The sequence below is a fragment of the Pleurotus ostreatus genome (genome assembly GCF_014466165.1).
Source record: "Pleurotus ostreatus strain PC9 chromosome Unknown scaffold_4, whole genome shotgun sequence".
In the NCBI taxonomy this organism is placed as follows: Eukaryota; Fungi; Basidiomycota; class Agaricomycetes; order Agaricales; family Pleurotaceae; genus Pleurotus; species Pleurotus ostreatus.
In genome coordinates this window covers 227,719-246,662 of record NW_023503159.1, presented here as the reverse complement: position 1 = coordinate 246,662, position 18,944 = coordinate 227,719, and the positions used below count along the sequence as shown (strand labels likewise).

The 18,944-nt window shown below is 49.2% G+C and overlaps 7 protein-coding genes and 1 non-coding gene across 8 annotated transcripts; 4 read left to right on the top strand and 4 right to left on the bottom strand.

Moving 5' to 3' along the window:
- Window positions 1-1,111: 1,111 nt before the first annotated feature.
- PC9H_005911 (uncharacterized protein) lies at window positions 1,112-1,933 on the top strand (the record flags this gene model as incomplete). The annotated part of the gene is made up of 2 exons (XM_036775468.1): window positions 1,112-1,173; window positions 1,282-1,933. 2 exons carry the CDS (start codon window positions 1,112-1,114, stop codon window positions 1,931-1,933), a joined length of 714 nt encoding a protein of 237 aa, XP_036631487.1.
- Window positions 1,934-3,419: 1,486 nt separating this feature from the next.
- On the bottom strand, window positions 3,420-5,648 carry PC9H_005910 (uncharacterized protein; the record flags this gene model as incomplete). Its single annotated transcript, XM_036775467.1, has 11 exons — window positions 3,420-3,921; window positions 3,981-4,062; window positions 4,112-4,134; window positions 4,192-4,369; window positions 4,421-4,535; window positions 4,593-4,854; window positions 4,908-5,099; window positions 5,150-5,176; window positions 5,233-5,341; window positions 5,400-5,531; window positions 5,600-5,648. 11 exons carry the CDS (start codon window positions 5,646-5,648, stop codon window positions 3,420-3,422), a joined length of 1,671 nt encoding a protein of 556 aa, XP_036631486.1.
- A 2,925-nt stretch (window positions 5,649-8,573) lies between these two features.
- Window positions 8,574-9,227, top strand: PC9H_005909 (uncharacterized protein; the record flags this gene model as incomplete). Its single annotated transcript, XM_036775466.1, has 1 exon — window positions 8,574-9,227. One exon carries the CDS (start codon window positions 8,574-8,576, stop codon window positions 9,225-9,227), a length of 654 nt encoding a protein of 217 aa, XP_036631485.1.
- Window positions 9,228-9,573: 346 nt separating this feature from the next.
- On the top strand, window positions 9,574-10,811 carry PC9H_005908 (uncharacterized protein; the record flags this gene model as incomplete). Its single annotated transcript, XM_036775465.1, has 3 exons — window positions 9,574-9,749; window positions 9,804-10,460; window positions 10,493-10,811. 3 exons carry the CDS (start codon window positions 9,574-9,576, stop codon window positions 10,809-10,811), a joined length of 1,152 nt encoding a protein of 383 aa, XP_036631484.1.
- Window positions 10,812-11,158: 347 nt separating this feature from the next.
- On the bottom strand, window positions 11,159-13,271 carry PC9H_005907 (uncharacterized protein; the record flags this gene model as incomplete). The annotated part of the gene is made up of 12 exons (XM_036775464.1): window positions 11,159-11,237; window positions 11,292-11,435; window positions 11,483-11,611; window positions 11,661-11,742; window positions 11,794-11,816; window positions 11,869-12,049; window positions 12,101-12,215; window positions 12,282-12,540; window positions 12,590-12,781; window positions 12,835-12,861; window positions 12,924-13,032; window positions 13,088-13,271. 12 exons carry the CDS (start codon window positions 13,269-13,271, stop codon window positions 11,159-11,161), a joined length of 1,524 nt encoding a protein of 507 aa, XP_036631483.1.
- Window positions 13,272-15,718: 2,447 nt separating this feature from the next.
- Window positions 15,719-16,379, bottom strand: PC9H_005906 (uncharacterized protein; the record flags this gene model as incomplete). The annotated part of the gene is made up of 3 exons (XM_036775463.1): window positions 15,719-16,162; window positions 16,241-16,261; window positions 16,311-16,379. 3 exons carry the CDS (start codon window positions 16,377-16,379, stop codon window positions 15,719-15,721), a joined length of 534 nt encoding a protein of 177 aa, XP_036631482.1.
- A 772-nt stretch (window positions 16,380-17,151) lies between these two features.
- Window positions 17,152-17,244, bottom strand: PC9H_005905. The gene has a single exon. It is a non-coding gene; the product is annotated as a tRNA-Trp (tRNA).
- A 381-nt stretch (window positions 17,245-17,625) lies between these two features.
- Window positions 17,626-18,368, top strand: PC9H_005904 (uncharacterized protein; the record flags this gene model as incomplete). Its single annotated transcript, XM_036775462.1, has 2 exons — window positions 17,626-17,984; window positions 18,041-18,368. The coding sequence occupies 2 exons, from the start codon at window positions 17,626-17,628 to the stop codon at window positions 18,366-18,368; spliced, it is 687 nt and encodes a 228-aa protein (XP_036631481.1).
- Window positions 18,369-18,944: the final 576 nt, after the last annotated feature.

The following is an 18,944-nucleotide window of genomic DNA, read 5'->3' as shown; positions in this document are numbered from 1 at the left end:
CGGTGATACAGTAGAGTTGGCCACGAGGTGTGTAACTAGATTTTCACCGAAGCCAACATCAATGAGGGTGCATATATGCGCCTCCAACCTGCTGAATTTCATGTCAGTACTTGGACCACTCCCATCGACGCAACTTGAAGGAGGATCCCGATCTTTGTACATTAAAGGCAGTCACTAATGTATGTGACCATGGTAGACAGCTATCACTACTGATTGAGATATATGCGCGCACAACCCGCAGCACCGAATATGTGTTACACCTCGGAGCGGTTTTCGTTACGGGTGAGTTTCCTATGTTGTATGCATGCTCGGCCACGTCAACCATGCCTTGAATGTGCCTACTAGTGTGATAGCTACCCCCACCCCATGCAATGTCCCGAACATCACTCTAACCATGTTGTCCAGAACTCTCAACAAAATCTCACCTTTCTACCATGAATCGAGCCCAAGTCAACAGGATGGATCTTTTGTAATGGTGAGTAGTATTTGATGTAACATACTCACCATTTTAGCCTTGCCTGCGACTGTCCCCAATCGCCTACACACAGGAACTCCGTAATCTCCAGCTTCTATCCAATTTTACTGGCGACAAAGAACCTGCTTCAGTCACCAGACCCATCTCGCATTGACCTGACGGCTACCTGGGCACCAATTCCCTCCAACGGCGCGTCCATGCGCATTGGGCTGACCTTCTGCAGCGGCAAGTCGTGGATGCAAGCTACAATTGGTTACGAAGTAGGATGAATAGAATTAGACGAGCTAGATATAGACATAAACTGTAGTAGTAGAAATGGAATATATATTACACGAGCACAAACGATACCAACGTGAACAATTGTTTGAAATAACCTGAGGGAACCGCTAGCACATGGCTAAATCTATTACTTACTCGACGAGGATTGATTCAAGCATATACTGATGTTATGATATCTGTTGAAAATGATTTTAATCTTTATCTAGTCTACGGTACACGATCTCAGAAAAGGCAAACATTGTATATGGGTAGAAAACATTGTCAGTTCTACTCCGGCAGATTCACACGATCCGTCTCGTTCCCAATCGCTCCCAATCGACGGACTTTTCACTGGGGTTGACACGTCGACTCTGAACAATGGGTGCGCGGAGTTTAGATTGTGGTTCGATTGCCCGTTTCGTCCACAATGGAGAAAACTCGTAACTCGCATTCTGACATCCATCATTGGCACCTTTTCCTCTTCTCTCAAGCGAGTGGATTTCTCCTTTCTTTTTGGAACCTCTCTAATGCTGAGCACTGAACTGTAGGATGGGAATCATCCGCTATAACGGCGTGTATAACGTCCCAGGCTTTGTTCTCAATGAGTCCAAACTTTTCTATGAAGCAGAACAGTCTGACCTTCCAAAGCCGAAATACTACTGTCTTCACGTCGATGGCGTGAGTCGGATGAAGGAATGGGCACTAAGATTGATCCACAAGTGGAATATGCCGATGGAGGTTCGACCGGTCTGGGTTGGCGACCGCAAAGCCATGTACGCTTGGATCCTGCCCAGCGACTATACGAAAACACTTTTGCACGACCGAGAATTTCAGGCGCGTCTCGTGGAGTTCAAGAAGGTGGCGCAAATACCGCCCGACTCGCTACCGAGATGGTTAGCTTTACGGGACGGCGATATGCCAAATTCCTACTATGGTAAACCATGGGCACAAGAAGAATATCGTTCTCAAAGCATCCAGGACACAGAGATGTTCCTCAAGTCGTGCGCAAACTGTAACAAGTCTGCTCCATACGTATGGGAGGAGGGTGGTGCGGTAGATGATGACCAAGAAGATGAAGATGAAGACGAAGGAGAGGATGTCAACTCGGACAGTGAGGAAGAAGATTACAGTGGTCGGGAAGATGACGATGAAGAAGAGGATGAAGAAGAGGATGACAAAATCAAACAGGCCTTGAAATAGTTAGATTCCGTGTGTAGCGGTCTCCTAGATCGTGTCTATTGGAATCTTTATACCTTGTACAACGCATCGACGGACCTCACATTTCTTTACAGTCAATCATGTTATCACCTTTCTTCGGCAGGAAAATTATCATGGCTCAGATGTTTGCGCGAACCTCAAGTGACGGATTTCAAGTGAGAGAAATATTCATCTATTCTTTTTCAAAGAAATTAGAACAACACTGCCACTTTCATACAGTCAGATTAAATGGCGTTCAGACCCTTTGGTGTCCAGTACTTCCCGGGCTTCGTAATGGACGAATCCGTGCTTTTCTTTGAAGCCGAACAGTCTGGCCTACCAAGGAAAAAGACAAACTACTGTCTTCACACTGACGGAATGGCTCTGACGAAGCAATATGGACGCGCCCTCATCCGCGAGCGGAATATGCCAATGGAGATTCGCACTGTCTGGGTTGGAGATCGCACATGCATGTACGCCTGGCTGCTGCCCAGAAATTACGGAACAATGCTTTTCCTCGATTCGGAATTTCAGAGACGCCTTGAAGATTTCAGGAAGGTGGCTCATATTCCGGGCCCACCGAACAAGCAACCAAGATGGCTAGCTCTTCATACCAGCAACCTTCCCCATACATATCGCGGGAACGTGTGGGCAGACGATGAATTCTGAAGCCAGAGTATTCAGGAGACACCGATGTACACAAAATCGTGTGCAAACTGCGACCTCTTTGATCCGTACGTATATGAGGAGGGCGGTGAGGTGCCAGTGGGCGAAGATGAAGATGAATCGGACGAGGATGGCCGTTCCTATTCCGAAAGGCAGAGCGACACTGATGATAATAACTCTGAAGATGATGACTCCGAAGACGACAAAGGGGGGAAGCCTATAGGGGAGGGCTGAGGAGTAGCACCACCCATCAAACCTAGGTTTGTCTAGTTTCTCATTTACAGGTACCAGTGGAGTATACCTGATTCTTGTCTTTACCACCCTTGACGTCGTCATAACCGCTGCCCCATGAGAACCTCCAAACCTTCAGTTCTGCTTCCATGGGATGATTTGACGGTGGACGGTTCATGTGAAGTTGTTCTCGCTTGTCGTGTCCCTCCCTCAAGGCTACGACAAGACATCGGAAGCCCGAGGTCAAATCCATTTCAAGGCAACATTGCGGAGTACAGCATAGTACTCCCATCTTGTAGACCAAGTACAAATACAGATAGAGGTAACAGAGGGATGGGATGGGTCAAATGCGACAACCGTGAATCAGTTTTTCGGCTTTTTCGGAACGAGGCTTGATGGAACATTTGAATGGGAGTACATGCCTACTCGAAGGTATTCGTCAGTGGAGAGCAATGGGTGCACATGTACGAGCCGGTGAAGATCGGCCGTATATTCAAGGTTGATTTCAATTTGTTGGCCGTTTTCGTCGACCGCCTTGCTCATGGTGCATACCGAAACAATGCTATCAATGGGTAGAATTTGGCGCAAAAGACTAATGCACACCCAAGCTGACGGTTGATACTGTAGCGAAATCAAAGCCGAGACAAATCAAGAATGAGTTCCTCAGCTTCGCGAGAACGAGGCTTGATCGAGCATTCGAACGGGAGTACGTGCCTATGTATGGTGATTCGTCAGCACAGAGAAAGAATGCAAAACGGGCAATGAACCGATTGAGACCAGCCTTATATTTGAGGGCGATATCAACTTTCCGTCCGCTTTCATCAACCGGTTTTCCGATTGTATAGACCGAGAGTATGGATGCCATACTTAACCAGAGGGTATCCATAGCGAAATACCGACCTGGGCAGATCCTAAGATACTTCCTGACGTGAGGTTGATATAAACATAGAATGGATACTACGTGCCTTCTCCCGAAGCCGAACGAACTCATGACACGGTCCTTTAGTTGAGTGTCAATCAAGCCATCCTTCAAGAAGCGCGAAGGGTTAAATTTATCGGGTTCAGGGAATATTGTTTCATCGCGGAGTATTGCCCTAGCACGTAGCACTAGAAGTGAGCCTCATCGTTTATCGAGAGGAACCAAAAGGAATACCAAACGTTGTAGAAAACGATGGACCCTTTAGGAAGGTAATACCCTCTGAACTTGTCGTCGGAGATAAGACCATGTGCGAGACCTAAGCTATTCCAGCATGTTGATTGAATACTTAATACTCCGATGCTCACCAAGTGGTGTCATGGGTTCCCACCTTGCTCGCGATTGGGTCAGGCTATCATAATTGTAACAGTGACACCATGAACAGTACCTTAATGTCTCCAGCATCACCGCGGAAATATACGGGAGATGAGGCTGGTCCTCAAAATCAGGGAAACGATGATCAAGATATTGATCAAGCTCTCGTTGCGCTTTCGTTTGTACGTCCAGATTGTGTGCCATGATGGCGAAGAAAATCGTAAGTGGGAACGGGGTGGTTTCATTAGCACCTGTAAAGTGTGAGATTGAATACTCGACAAAGAGATATTAAATGGACCGACCAATGTATGCCGCGGCTACTGACTCCTTTATAACTCTCTCTTCCTGCCCGCCGCTTGGTATTTCTCCACGACTCAAGGCTCGATGGACGAATGTTGACTCTCCGTGACCTTCCGTCTATATATTGCGATGAGCTTTTATTTGACGAGAACACCAGCAAGGCCCAATCCTCACGAGTGATTTGAGTGTCTGCAAATATGGGACTTCAATCGACAAGTTAAGAGCGTGTGTTGCACGCTCTCCGGTGGCCCGGAAGCCCGCACCCGGCATCCATCGCGGTACATGCCTTAGAATGGGGAAGACGTCGACCATGAAGGTGCCCGCAAACGAGATATCAAGATACTCCAGAGCGTTGTTGGCAATTGTGATGTATGGGTCATCCTTTCCCTGGACATCCAGACCATAGGCAATTGAGATTATGGATGCGCCGATTGTGCTACAGTAGACAAACTCAGCTGCGGTATCTATACCACTGATAAACTGACTTACTGTCGGATGTGCGCCTGGAATTCGAGCGGGGAATCATAAAGACGTCGAACGAGTTCCCGTGAGTAGTGGAGTTGAATTGGGCGATGATGCCTTTGGCCATGTTCCGGGTGGAATTCTTGCCAAAACACTCTCCGACGGTCGCGCCACTCTTGACCGTATGGCTGAATGCTAAACATGGACTTCCAGCCCATTCTATATTACAATGTCATCGACGAACAACATAACAGGCGAGAGTAACATACAAATCATATAACATTGTGGCTGCCGGTCTAGATGTGAGGTAGAGTCGTGCTTGATGGCGCGAGCGGTAACTATCTGATCTCACCTACTGGAAGAAATACGGGATCGACGATCTAGGAGATCCACGGCTGCCGCAAACGAGTTCAACACAATAAGTGAGCTACCAAATGTACGAATGTGAATGATATCGGAATCTAACCGTGCCAGATGATCGTCAAATTTACACCGACGAGTAGGGGCAATAGCACGTACTGTGTTCCTTTGCAATCCTGTCGTATACAATCCATTGGTCCTTGTTTGGTAAATTTAAATTCCCGACGATTGGGTACTGCTTAGGCCCAGGGGGAAGGGGCAGAGTCTGTCGATATTTCCTCCCGAAGTATCCTAGAATTGCGAAAGAGATTGCAAGTGAGACAATGAGTCCGGACAGCATTGCGCTGGGTATCGCTGACCAGCACCTCGCCATGGGGGCATATTTAAAGTGCTGAGCTCCACACCCATGACTAGAAATACACCTTAGGTGCGATCGCATGCCGCGTCGTATGGAAGCACGATCACCGCTCGTCATTGGGCCTTGTGTGAATGGTATGGGTGGACCACGAAGTTGGCCCATTGAGTAGGTCTTCCACAGAATTGCGATAGGATCCTAAAATATATATTACGGAATGTCGTGGTGGAAATGGGGGACATGTGCCATTGGGTAACATCGCAGCTACGATGCAGCTATAGAACAATCGAGGTGGCCATTCCCTAGGTATTCCACGGTTCGAGCCTAGAGAGCATTGTATCAGTCATAATCTGCGATCCAGGGTACGAATTCGTGATACCTCCGATGCAGAGGTTCAATATTTTCTCTATGAGAGATTTCGGTCCGGTAATAATCGTAAGATGCCGGCGCTGCTGCGAGGGGCACGAGTAGCTTGCAGATAGAGGACCTTCGAGGGACACAGTTAACTTACCGGCTCTGGAAATACGGAAGCGTCAGGCTCAAGGCTGACCTAATGCGTTCCGTGGCCACTGTCGTCTTCTACGACATGGAGGGCCTAGTCTCCGACAATGGCAGTGACATAGACCTCGTTGTCAGGCTGAGATTTCTTCGATATAAGTGTACAGCGCGCTGTGCAAGGGTGACCGGTGACCTGTAAGGCGACTCTCGAGTTGCGAGTTGAGCAATGAAATATTCCAAGAGAAGCAAGTTCGTGGTTTCCCACAGCCACGTCCGGGTGGCGTGTATGATGGTTGTTATCGGACAATATTATCGGGTGCCTTAGTAATTCCCATGAAATAGGTTGAACAGTCATGAATCATGATGATCCTTCCTCAATCCGGATGAATAACAGAACTTCACCATGAGTATCTGTGAAGACTTATGAGCTATTGCAATCATCTTTGTTCATGGTTCCTCATGGAGTTCTTCATGCCTGCTCATTCAGAATTCATTGTGACGAATCATGTCAATCTAGCAATGAAAACAGAATGAAAATCTATGAACACTGATTGTTTTCCACTTTTCGCCTCAATGAAATTCTCAGAACTGGCCCATATTATTCAGGGTGTATCTAAGCTAGGAGGTACCTACAAAAAAATTGAAGCTTCGGTTGATTCATTCACAGAAAGACATGTACTTTACTTGAGTACCTATCTCCACTAATGAAGCAGTATCCAGGACAGGGGCAGGTGGACTGTGAACAACTGCCTTCATGAGGGGGGAAAAGTGGCCGGTTAGTGTCCATGAAGTTGAGGACGGTTGTAGACGATTGTTATAGGCACATCCAGGAGGCCCCTTAGGGGCTACTAACGTGTGTTCCAGCTACGGACTTGGGCCGCACATACATGTGGCTACACGGACATGTCACGGACTCTGGACTTGTACATATTCAAGCATGCAGTACTTATTTCTACCGGACTACTAACTGTCTCATGAACGCACGGCTACCATGTGTTCCTCAGTTGTTAAGAGCCACACTCGCGGGGGCTTAGGGATACGTGGACCCGCAGGTGCGCGGTTCCACGTAGACGCGCGGAGGGGAAACAAGGGGAGTGAGGACGTACAGGCTTGGCTTCAGCTACTGGCTGCGCCTCCCACACTCTTGCGTGCCCTGTATTTCCAGGAGGAGTCCTACACAGGTACCAAGGGTACGGGCGGAGGCGAAGGGATGCGACGGGGAACCTCAATAGAGAGGCGAGGATGCGAGTGCAGAAAGAACTAATATTTGAACTAAGGTAACTGTATGTACAGTACAGGAATATATACTGGGGAACACACGGAGTCCGGACGTTCATGAAACAGCAATGAGTCTGGTCATAGTAACTACAGTGTGCTCGAAGATGTACTTAGTCCGTAATCCGAGAAGTCCGCGCGGCCGCGTGTGTACGCGGCCCGAGCCCATAGCTGGGAGTGCACGTGGATGCGCCTCTAGTTGCCCCTAAGGGGTTCCTTGGATGCGCCTATAACATCAGTATATAGTCTTGTACCGTACCTACAGTTACCTTAGTTTGAATACTAGTTCCTTTCCGCACTTGCATCCCCGCCTCTCTACTGAGGTCTCTCCCTTGCATCCCCTCGCCTCTGCTTGTACCCTTAGTACCCGCGTAGGATCCCCTCTGGAGATACAGGGCACACAAGAGTGTGGGAGGCACAGCCAGTAGCTGAAGCCAAGCCTGTACGTCCTTGCTCCCTTGTTTCCCTCCGCACCTCTATGTGGAACTGCACACCCGCAGGTCCGCGTATCCCCGAGCCCCTCTGCGAGTGTGGCTCCTAACAACAATCAGGAGAAAAGATAACAACCGGCTTGATAATGTATCAGTATAACAACAATCTGGAAAATGAAGAAAAGAGGCATTAGACTTTGTCAGGGGACCTCCCAGTTTGGATATGTATGCACGTGCTGGTGTTCATTCAGGGGGAACATTCCAGATCAGAGATGTTCACCGTTGTTCACCGCTATTCACTCGGAAATTATCAAATGATTATTGAGTGAAGTGAATGAAATTAATTGCATGATCTACACATCTTTCCATGAACAGCAAATGGTTTGTGAGTGATTTACTATGGCTGATGGCAACTATTCATTGCTATTCAGTCATAAGTACATTATTTTCATGGTTGTTCAGTGTAGATTATTACAAGTTCTGGGATAATCTTGTTTGTTCATAGTGTTCATCATGAATAAGGATGATTCGTGGTTGTTCATGGCTCCTCATGTGCTCCGGCTGGTTTTCCTATCATTATTGTCTGATAACGACCGTCATAGGCGTGACCGCAGATTCAGAGTTTGAAAGCCGTTCAATCGCTTATTTAGTGCATAATGGTATAACATATCCGCGGGCAGATTCACTCAATCACCCGCAACATTTGCCTTCTTTCATACACAAGTAAGTACCCTCTTCGTCAGTTAAAGATCACCAATCACGTTGACAAGCAGAATGCGATTTGGGTCCTACCATGTTCAATACTACCCTGGATTCGTCATGAACGAATCCAAGCTTTTCTTCGAAGCGGAACAGTCGGACCTTCCTAGGCCGAAGAAAAACTACTGTCTTCATGTGGATGGAATGGCCTTGATGATGGATTACGGCCTCAAGCTTATTCGCGAGTGGAATATGCCTATGGAGATTCGCCCTGTCTGGGTTGGAGATCGTAAATGTATGTGCGCCTGGCTCCTGCCCCGCAACTACGGGACCACGCTTTTTCTCGATTCCGAATTTCAGGCGCGGCTCGCGAAATTCAAGGAGGTGGCTCGAATCCCAGGTCCTCCAAACGAGCAACCTAGATGGCTGGCCCTTCGTGACGGCGACTTGCCCCATACTTTCGTCCCTGGCAAGCGGTGGGCAGACGAGGCATTTCGGAGCCAAAGTATACAGGACACGCCGTTGTACTTGAATTCGTGCGCAAACTGTGACAAGTCGGATCCATACGTGTGGGAGGAGGGTGGTGCGGTAGATGATGACCAAGAAGACGAAGACGAAGCCGAAGGAGAGGATGTCAACTCGGACAGCGGGGAAGAAGATTACAGTGGTCGGGAAGAAGACGACGGAGATGATGAAGAGGGTGACAAAATTAAACAGGCCTTGGAATAGTCACATTCCTTGTGTAGTGGTCTCTTAAATCGTGTCTTATAATCTTTATACCTCGTACAATGCGTCGACGGACCTCATATTTAATTACGGTCAATCGTGTTATCACCCTCCTTGAGCAGGAAAACTATCATGGCCCAGATATTCACGCTGATACTTATAGCGCCCTTCTGGATGATCGAGCGCTAGTAAGCCGTCTAACTGTCTCGTCTCCGCGGGTTATCTCCCGAGAGGGAATTCATCGCAGGCCCAGGGAGCCTCAAGTGACGGATTTCAAGTGAGAGAAATATTCATCAATTTGCTTTCAAAAAAATAGAACAACACTGCCACCTTCATACAGTCAGATCAAATGGCGTTCAGACCCTTTGGTATCCAGTACTTCCCGGGCTTCGTAATGAACGAATCCGTGCTTTTCTTTGAGGCAGCACAGTCTGAACCAAGGCAAAATGGCATAATAAACTGCGGAGCTCGAAATCGGTGGTTTGAATTACTTATTGATAAATCAGCCTCTCTTCCGACTCAGAGGTAAGTACAGCTCTCGTTGTTTGCTCGTATTAAATTGTTCACGCTAACATACAGTATGGGATTCAAACCCTACGGCCCCCAATACTTTCCGGGCTTCGTTATGAACGAGTCCAAGCTTTTCTTCGAAGCAGAACAGTCTGACCTACCAAGGCAACAGACAAACTACTGTCTTCACGTCGACGGAATGGCTCTGATGAAGCAATTCGGTCTCAGGCTCATTCGCGAGTGGAATATGCCTATGGAGATTCGCCCTGTCTGGGTTGGAGATCGTAGGTGTATGTATGCCTGGCTACTCCCCCGAAACTATGGGACCACACTTTTCCTCGATGCCGACTTCCAGGCGCGCCTTGCGGAATTCAAGAAGGTGGCTCGAATTCCGGGTCCGCCAAACGAGCAACCAAGATGGCTGGCTCTTCATACTGGCGACATTCCCCACACCTTCGTACAAGGCCAGCGATGGGCAGACGAGAAATATCGAAGCCAGAGTATACAGGAGACACTAATGTATACAAAGTCGTGTGCAAACTGCGACCTATTTGACCCGCCTGTATACGAGCGGGGCGGCGAGGAAGATGATGAGTCCTCTGGGGATGACGGCGAAGAGGAAAGTGATCCGGACGCTGAGGATGATTCCGAGGAAGCAAAGAACACAGAGGAAGATGCTATAGCGGGGGACAAAGGAGTCACATCACCCGCCAAATTACTTGTCTAGTTTTTCATCGAGATACCATTTCCTGTACTAGTATAGCTGCGCCCGCCAGTGTGCCCCATCATGAATTCAATTCATGGGTCGTCGAAGAGTTGATACATCACATGATCAGCGGGAGGGTCGTGGACGATGAATTCCGAGGTCAGAGTATTCAGGAGGCACTGTTTTACGCAAAATCGTGTGCAAACTGCGACCTCTTTGATCCATTCCTATATGAGGCGGGCGGGGAGGTGAACGAAGGTGAATCAGAGGAAACGGATGAGGATGCCTGTTCGGATTCTGAAGAGCAGAGCGACCCTGACGACCCTGATGAGTCTGAAGACAAAGGGGAGAAGACGATAGGGGAGGACTGAGGAGTAGCATCACCCGTCAAACCTCTCGTCTAGTTTCTCATTTACAAGTATCCGTGCAGTATACCTGATTCTTGCCGTCGTCATAGTCGCTGCCTCACGAGCTCCTCCAGACCTTCAGTTCTGCTTCCATATGATGATTTGACGGTGGACGGTCAGGCGAAGTTGATCCCGCTTGTCCCGTCCCTCCCTCAAGGCTACGACAAGACGTCCGAAGCCCGGGGTCAAATCCATTTCAAGGCCACAGTGCGGCATACAGCATAACGGTCAAATCTTATACACCAAGTACAGATACAGATAAAGGTAACAGAGGGATGGAATACGATCATAACATGTATGGTGTTTATGGTTCAAAGGCGACAACCGTGAATCAGATTTTCGGCTTTCTCAGAACGAGGCGTGATGGAACATCTGAATGGGAGTACATGCCTACTCGAAGACACTCGTCAGTGCCGAACGATATAATAGTGTGCATGTACGAACCGGTTAAGATCGGCCGTATATTCAAGGTCGATTTCAATTTGTTGGCCGCTTTCGTCGACAGCCTTGCTCATGGTGTATACCGAAAGGATGGAGGCCAAATTTAGCCATAAATTATCCAAGGCAAAGTATCGACCCGGGCAAACCCTGCAACGATATGTCAGCAAAATCCCTGCAACTGAGAGTAGGTGCACCTTCTCCCGAAGCCAAACGTAGCCATAACACGGTCCTTTAGTTGAGTGTCGATCACCCCATCCTTTAAGAAACGCGAAGGACTAAACTTTTCGGGTTCAGGGAACGTCGTTTCATCATGGAGAATCGCCCTACGGTGCATCAGCGGCCGCACCATCCGAGAGAAATAGAAATGTATACCAAATGTTGTAGAATACAATTGATCCGCTAGGAAGGTGATAGCTCTTATATTCACCGTCGGAGACAAGGCTGCGGGGAAGACCTGAATAATACGGGTGGGTTATACTTAAATTTCGACGAATTCAAAGCTCACCGAGGGGTGCGGTCGGCTCCAACCTTCCTAGGATTCAGCCACGGAAGTCAAAGTGATTAACTACAAGAAGGATACCTTAGAAGTTCTAGCAACACTGCGTAAGTGTACGGCAGGTGAATCTCGTCTCCAAACTCTGGAAGGCGCCGATGGTCTAGATACTGGTCGAGCTCTTGCTGAGCTTTCGTTTGTACATCCGGATTCTGCGCCATCATCGCAAAAAGTAGCGTCATTGGCAGCTTGGACGTTTCATTTGCCCCTGCACGCGCGTCAGACACCATGGCCACATTAACAAGCGGTACAGACATACCTATGTATGTCGTCGTCGCCGCCTCCTTCAAAATACGTTCTTCCATCCCTCCATCAGGTATCGGTCCACGGCTCAAAGTTCGATGAATGAAAGACGATTCTCCGCGACCTTCTGCCTATATACATACGTGAGTGAGCTGGGTTTCCCATCTGCACGTCCCTCGGAGATATAGAATACGCACAAGCAACTTGCGCGTTTGTGAATATGGGACATCGATTAACAAATTTAGGTCGCGTGCCGCGTTCTCCCCAATGGCCCGAAAGCCTGCGCCTGGCACCCATCGTGGGATGTGTCTGAGAAAGGGGAAAAGATCGACCATGCAGGTGCCTATAAGTCCAACGTTGATGTGTTTCAGAGCGTCGTCGACCATGGTAATGTTGGGGTCCTCCTCTTGAATATCCAGGCCGTATAGGACTGAGATGATACCTGCGCCGATCGCACTACGAAAGGGAAGTTGAATGGTATCCAAGCAAATGTTGGACTACTTACTGGCGGACATGGTTTTGGAAGTCGATGGGTGATTCATAGAGGCGTCGAATGAGGTCCCGCGAGCAACGGAGTTGAATGGGGCGATGGTGAGCCCTACCATGTTCGGGATGAAACTCTTGCCAAAACATCCTGCGACTGTCTCGCCACCGTTGGCCGTACGGCTGAAGGCTAAAGATATATTTCCAACCCATGCTAAATGTCCATTTCATTAGCGGGGGCGGAATAACAGGCATGGGTTTCCTAACATTTCGCCTATCATGGTTCCTAAAGGGCTGCAAGTAAATAAAACATTTAAACACATCGTGCGGTGTAGGAAGTAACTGGCGGATCTCACCGACTAGATGAGATCGAGGATTGGCGGTCTAGAACCTCGGTAGCCGCTGCGAATGAGTTCAATACGATCACCGAATTGCCAAAGACGCTGAGGTGGATGATATCAGAGTCTGATAAACAATTAAGCCACAAGCTCGAGTGATGAAGACCGGTGATGTGACGTACTGCATTCTTTGGCGAGCCTGTCGTATACAACCCAATGATTGTCGCTCGGGACTTTCAACAGATTCCCGATGATTGGGTACTTCCTAGGCCCTGGAGGGAGCGGCGGCGTCCGTTGAGCTTTCTTTGTCACATAGCTCCAGACCGTGAACAAGAAGGCGACGAAAAGGATGATTTCTGGAAGCATTGCTACGAGTACCGTTTTAGCAGATGGGCATATTTAAGGCTAGGCTACTCAGTACCTCATCCCCCGCGGGCAAGACAGAGGCGGACATCATTGCTAGGGATCACATCGAGCAGATAGCGTGATTATTCCCCAGAATCTAGGCTTTCTGGGGAGAAGTGCGTGGCGTGGGTGTGTCAGGTACGAACGTCCTCTGAGTTCTCTAGGAAACAAGCAAGAAGGTGTTGGAGCTGACATTGAGAAAGTGTCGAACTCACCAAATGGCAAGGACTTGGACCAAAGTCTGGCAGAAGATGCGAGCGGATCTCTCTACCCAGGGGGTTTGGATACGAGACGGTAGGATGCAAGAGCACCTATATGGAAACCCTTCGAACCGATCAGAGGGGCGTCCTTCATTCAAATTAATGAATGAATAGAAGCCCTCCCAGAACAACCATGTGTATACTAGCCGCAACTGCTGACCGATAGCAGATTCCCCTTATGTTGATGCAGGGAACACCATGCGACGTACCCCGCCCAAGTTACGGAATACAAAAGGGTTCACAAGGGTTCAGCAATTGGCATCTGGAGTCGGCATATGCTTTGACAAGTTGCGGCGATGAGCGGGTGGATAGATGACCGAGAGGCGCACCAGGATGCTATGTTGGAGAATGAGACGTGAGTAGTCTCAACTTGACCAAATGAACTTGCACAATATTAGACCAAAGATTAGTTCTGCAGGACTGGTACCACGGGTCGTCAGTTTCACGATCCAAGAGCTACAATTTCGACCGCAAAACAGGTGAGAATGTGCATGTTGCATGTGGAACTCCAAAAGCCAATCATCTAAAACATATCGCTCAGTTATGCCTCTGCAATGTGTCGATCTGCAAACGTACTTGATTAACTCCCATTCAGGTTTCTCGATCTAGTCTAGATGGCCTTCTTGGTCAAGTGGTAAGGTGGACATCTTCCAGGACTGCCGTATGTAACTGATACGTTGTTGGCTGGCTAAGGATCGATTCGTCAAAACGCCGCTCCCCGTGGGATGATTATCCTTCACTGAGTAAGGCTGGCCGGAGAAACTAGAAACATTTCAATTGAGCGACACCACACCGCTACCCTTTCCAACGGCATCCGCGTTCATTGGGCGTGTTGAGAGCTTCAGCGGGCCGATGATCTGCGCCGGATATCATACATGTAAAAATGGTGAGCCGAGTGGAAATACGTACCTGAGCGACTCCAACCCGCTGCACTGTCCCACTTTATTCATATTGGGAATCGTGAGGCAAGCAACAATACTAGATTCGCTGACTGAGCGGCAGGAGCCGTCCCGGTCAACAGCGCGTGTTGAGTCAACCCTCATCAGTCTCCATCTCGTAGGTGAGCGAATTTCTTAGCCGCTGGTTTTCGACGCGAGATATATGACACGTCGGAAGCACGAAAATCTCTCAAGCGAAAAAAGGAGGGCGAGGTTGGATGAGTTAATGAATGAATAGAAGTCATCCTAGAACCTCCGTATGCATGCAGACTGGCCGCAACTGCTGACCAATAGCAGTTTTAACTTTGTCAATCAGTGGATCACCACGCGATCTTCACCGCCCAACCTACGGAATCAAAAGATGCCACAAACGTTCAACGACCTGAAGGCGGCTTTGTTGGAGAGTAAGTCATGGAGGCGTCTCGACCTAAGAGAATAAACATGCATGATATTGAACCTAAGACGGATTTCACGAAGGTGATGACATTGGCCAAATAGCCGGGCATTAGCATGTTGTCCATGGAGCTTATAGAGAAGGTCAGCTCGAATCATCTAGAGCATATCACTAAGTTACACATCTGCAACACGGCGATCTGACGCACTTGCTTGATTGACTCCTCATTTGGATTTCTCGAACAAGCCAAGATGTCCTTGATTGGTCGAGACACTGCTCCGCGTGGGATGATCAACATACAACGAGCAAGGTTGTCTGGAGGAACGGGGCAATTTGTAATAGACAGACGTATGTCCTTGCTAACGGCATCCTCGTACGACCACTCATGCTTGAGGCCTATGATTACACGCGGTCTGGAGCACCGTCAGGGATCGTACATCGCGGAAAGAGCAAATTTAGAGAAGATACGTACCTGAGTCTGCTTTTACTCGCATTTCCGATTGACTCTGTACGCCGAGGGCTAGATCGCCGACCGAGCCACCTACGGCAGAACAGCGTGACAAGGCGACGGCGAATTGACCTCTTATCGCAACACTTTAAAGCTTCAAGTCTCCATGTTCACTGGCCGACAAGCCGCCAGAACCAAGTCTGACCGGAGTGTGCGGAATCGAGTAATCGGTTTGGAGATTCGAAGCTGTGATGGGAAATGAGAAGAACGTTCTTGCGGCCTCGATCGTCCACGGGAGGACGCGATGAACTTTGAGTTTGTAGTATGCTTGTGAGAACCTGTGCGTTCGAGTCCACGATGTAGTCCGATCACGACGTTTCCAAGCAGCAGTTATCCGGGGGCGGGGACTTCATGTTTCGAGAGGCGGCCGACCAAGAATAGGTAGTGCACTGGGATACGGGGAACGCCCAAACAGTCCAGGTAGAGGGGTCGGATGATCGATAGTCAAATTGTCGCCGTTGTATCTTCTTCTTATCCATCGACGAAGGCCAATAGACTCTGGAGACGAGACTGGTAGGCCAGGAGGGGCACGCCATCGAGAAGTCGTTTGTGTCGGCGAACTCGTCCAGGGCCGTGACCGCTAAGGCCTGGGAGTTGTTTATGCGATCCACGGTTCGCAGTTCAATACATGTGTTCGGAAACATGCAATCAGGTAGATGTTGAGCCTCCATGCCCAATATCGGATAGAAGGCCTCTGCAACGAAGTCAACGTAATGGCCTTTCAGGGCCCGCACAGTATCTATGTCGGCGTTCTGGCCACCATGGAGGGGAGAGTTGGGGGAGAGAAAGGCGGCCGTGGGTGGCGGTATTTATGGGGGTTGTCAACGAACCCCCTTCTCCCTTCTCTGAAACTAATAGTGGTTGAGTCGCTTCGCTTCGACGTAAGGATAGTGTACTCACAGTGATAGGCGTGCCAGCATTAGAGTGATAGGCGTGCCAGCATGCGATAACAATTGTTAGCGAGGGCATACGAGTATAGGGCACACCTTGTTTGAGGCCGCCGTACGAAGTGGATATGGTCACATCCACAAAATATCCGTCGTGGAACTGCGATCACAGCTAAATCCCCGCTCTAGGGATATTCTGCCTACGCCTACTGGTCAAGCGAAGTTGATTGCCAGGGCCAGACAGAGTCGCTCGTCGTGATGATAATACTCGACGAGGAACTGCAGAAAGAAACCTTGGGACGAGAGTGTCGCGCTCACTGCTCTCCCAAAGATCTGGAAAGTAAGGAGAACAGGTTCGACCGACCGGAAACGCCCAATGGCTCGGCGACGTGACCTGGCGAGCTTCGAGTACATGGACACTATGGGATTTCATCCAAAGGCCTTGGACGCCGTACATCTGGCAGTCCCTTGGCCGCGACTGTCAGACTTAGACTTGGTCCCCCAGAGACTGGCAAAGCGGTCGCACCCGCATCAGAAGTTTGAAGATTGAAATTTGAGACCTATTAGCATTATTTCTGTCGGTAAGCAGTGTACCTGGAGATTGAAACGACGCACACTAGATTGAAACGACGAGGCGGAGCGTTCGCTAATAATTATGAACTACAAACCACGTGAGCATTATAGGAGACAGGAGAAGACAGGGACTGGAAGATGATCACACCACACGCACAATTCTGAAGCGAAGTAAAGTGCATTTCATGTTTGAATGAAGACATAGAGTCGTTATCCTGATATGAAGAACAGAATTCCGAACAAATATCCGCTGGTACCAGAATCAAGAAAAAAGTATGTGTTGAACCTTGCCCGGATTGAACGGACGACCTTGTGGATATTCCGGGAAACGAGGGCCACTGGAATCACACGCGCTACCACTGCGCCAAAGGTTCATGTTTAATACTTGACAAAGACGTAGCCATATCCTGCACCATTTGCGAATGTGGGAGGTACGAGGAGGCAGCCTGTGGAAGACCCCTGAACGGAATTCTCGCGCTTTCTCACGCGCACGTGCGCCCCTATTCCTTCATCTTGCATCGTTCCTCTCTTTCTCTACTAGCGAGAATGGAAGAACATGGAACATAATGGGACCCAGAAAAAATCCTAGCAATGTAGGTTTGCTCCCATATCATCAATGACGACTGCTGCAGCGTGTCACATTTTCTTTCGCCAATGGCGAAGCTACCACGGGTACAGCACGTGTGGCCTACGGGGTCATCTGGTCCTTTCTCCGAGTATAACAGAAGGCCGTGTTCAACGATACGCAAGCTAACATGACGACTGAAACTACCGTCTACAAAGGTTTTGATTCCCAAAGCTTTCGTCTCAGCCCTCCAGCCACGTCTATCCGTATCACGCCCAGCACGGCAATCATCCAGGCACTTCCAAATACCGACTACTGGAGGATCCCTGCGAGCCCAGGCGAGGAAGCGGCGAATAGGCACACGGGAGCGTTCTACGCTGTCCCTATCGATGGGAACAAGTCGTTCGAAGCGGGGGTTTGGATCCAGGGAAAATGGGGAGTGCAGTACGATCAGGGATGCTTGATGGTCGTCGCGGACGACAGCGATGGTGAGGAATCCTCATGGATCAAAACAGGGGTAGAGATGGACGATGGGAAGCAATGGATTGGGTATGATCAGATCTCTCGATGCGTATTAGGCTGCACACTTATCATGAGGGCTGCAGGGGCGTCGTTGCATCCCATTGGTCCGATTGGTCGATTGCACTCGCTTCCAAGAATACGTCGCAACTCTCTGAAGACCCATACTGGCTGTTTATTCGCATCGTACGGCTTGGGCCTACCGTGCGGGTATTCCATTTATTTTCCCGCGAGCCATTTGATGTCCAGGGCGCATCGCCGGATCTCCTCATGATGAGGGAAGTGAAAGGGTTCAATCACCATTCGGTGGATTTGTCTCATCACCAGTGGCGGGTTGGAGTGATGGTTTGCGGCCCAAAGAATGACGCTGGCACTGAGGCTACGTTCAAGGATTTCTACGTCAAGTATTTGTAAGGTGCTCGATAAAACACAGTGGGTACACTTGCCATTGACTTCGCCGTCGCAACACTGATACTCGCCCCCCATTGTTAGAAGTAGTGGGAAAGGAAACTTCGGTTGTACCTGTGGATTATAAAGCTGTAAAGTAAAGAAACCCAGAATTCATGGAATATCCGCGGTTGCTATGGCTAGCCCATGAAGGGGACGAGGAATCCCTTCGAGCAGCGCGCTCATTGCAGATATTCGTGCCTCGTTCTGCTAAACGAGTTGCCGGTCTTGGTCGGTGAGGACTCAGGAGGCCAATAAGAGAAGCGGGCGACTGAATGAAACACGACCCTCTGTACGAGCGGAGAAGTTCCCAATCCGGGGAGTAGCGTGCAGACAAAGCCACGGAAGCCCAAAAAGGCACGATAGATACACGCCGTGCGATAGATGTGAAAACGCAGCTCACGGCGAAGTCAGAATCCAAAGTCACCTCGTGCAACGGCACCGTATCTTGCGATCGTTCTCGTCAAGCTGGGTTGTAAGGGGGTGGGATAGACGCCCCGTACTGAGCGAGTCCACAACAAGTCCTGCAGTAGTGAATGTGTG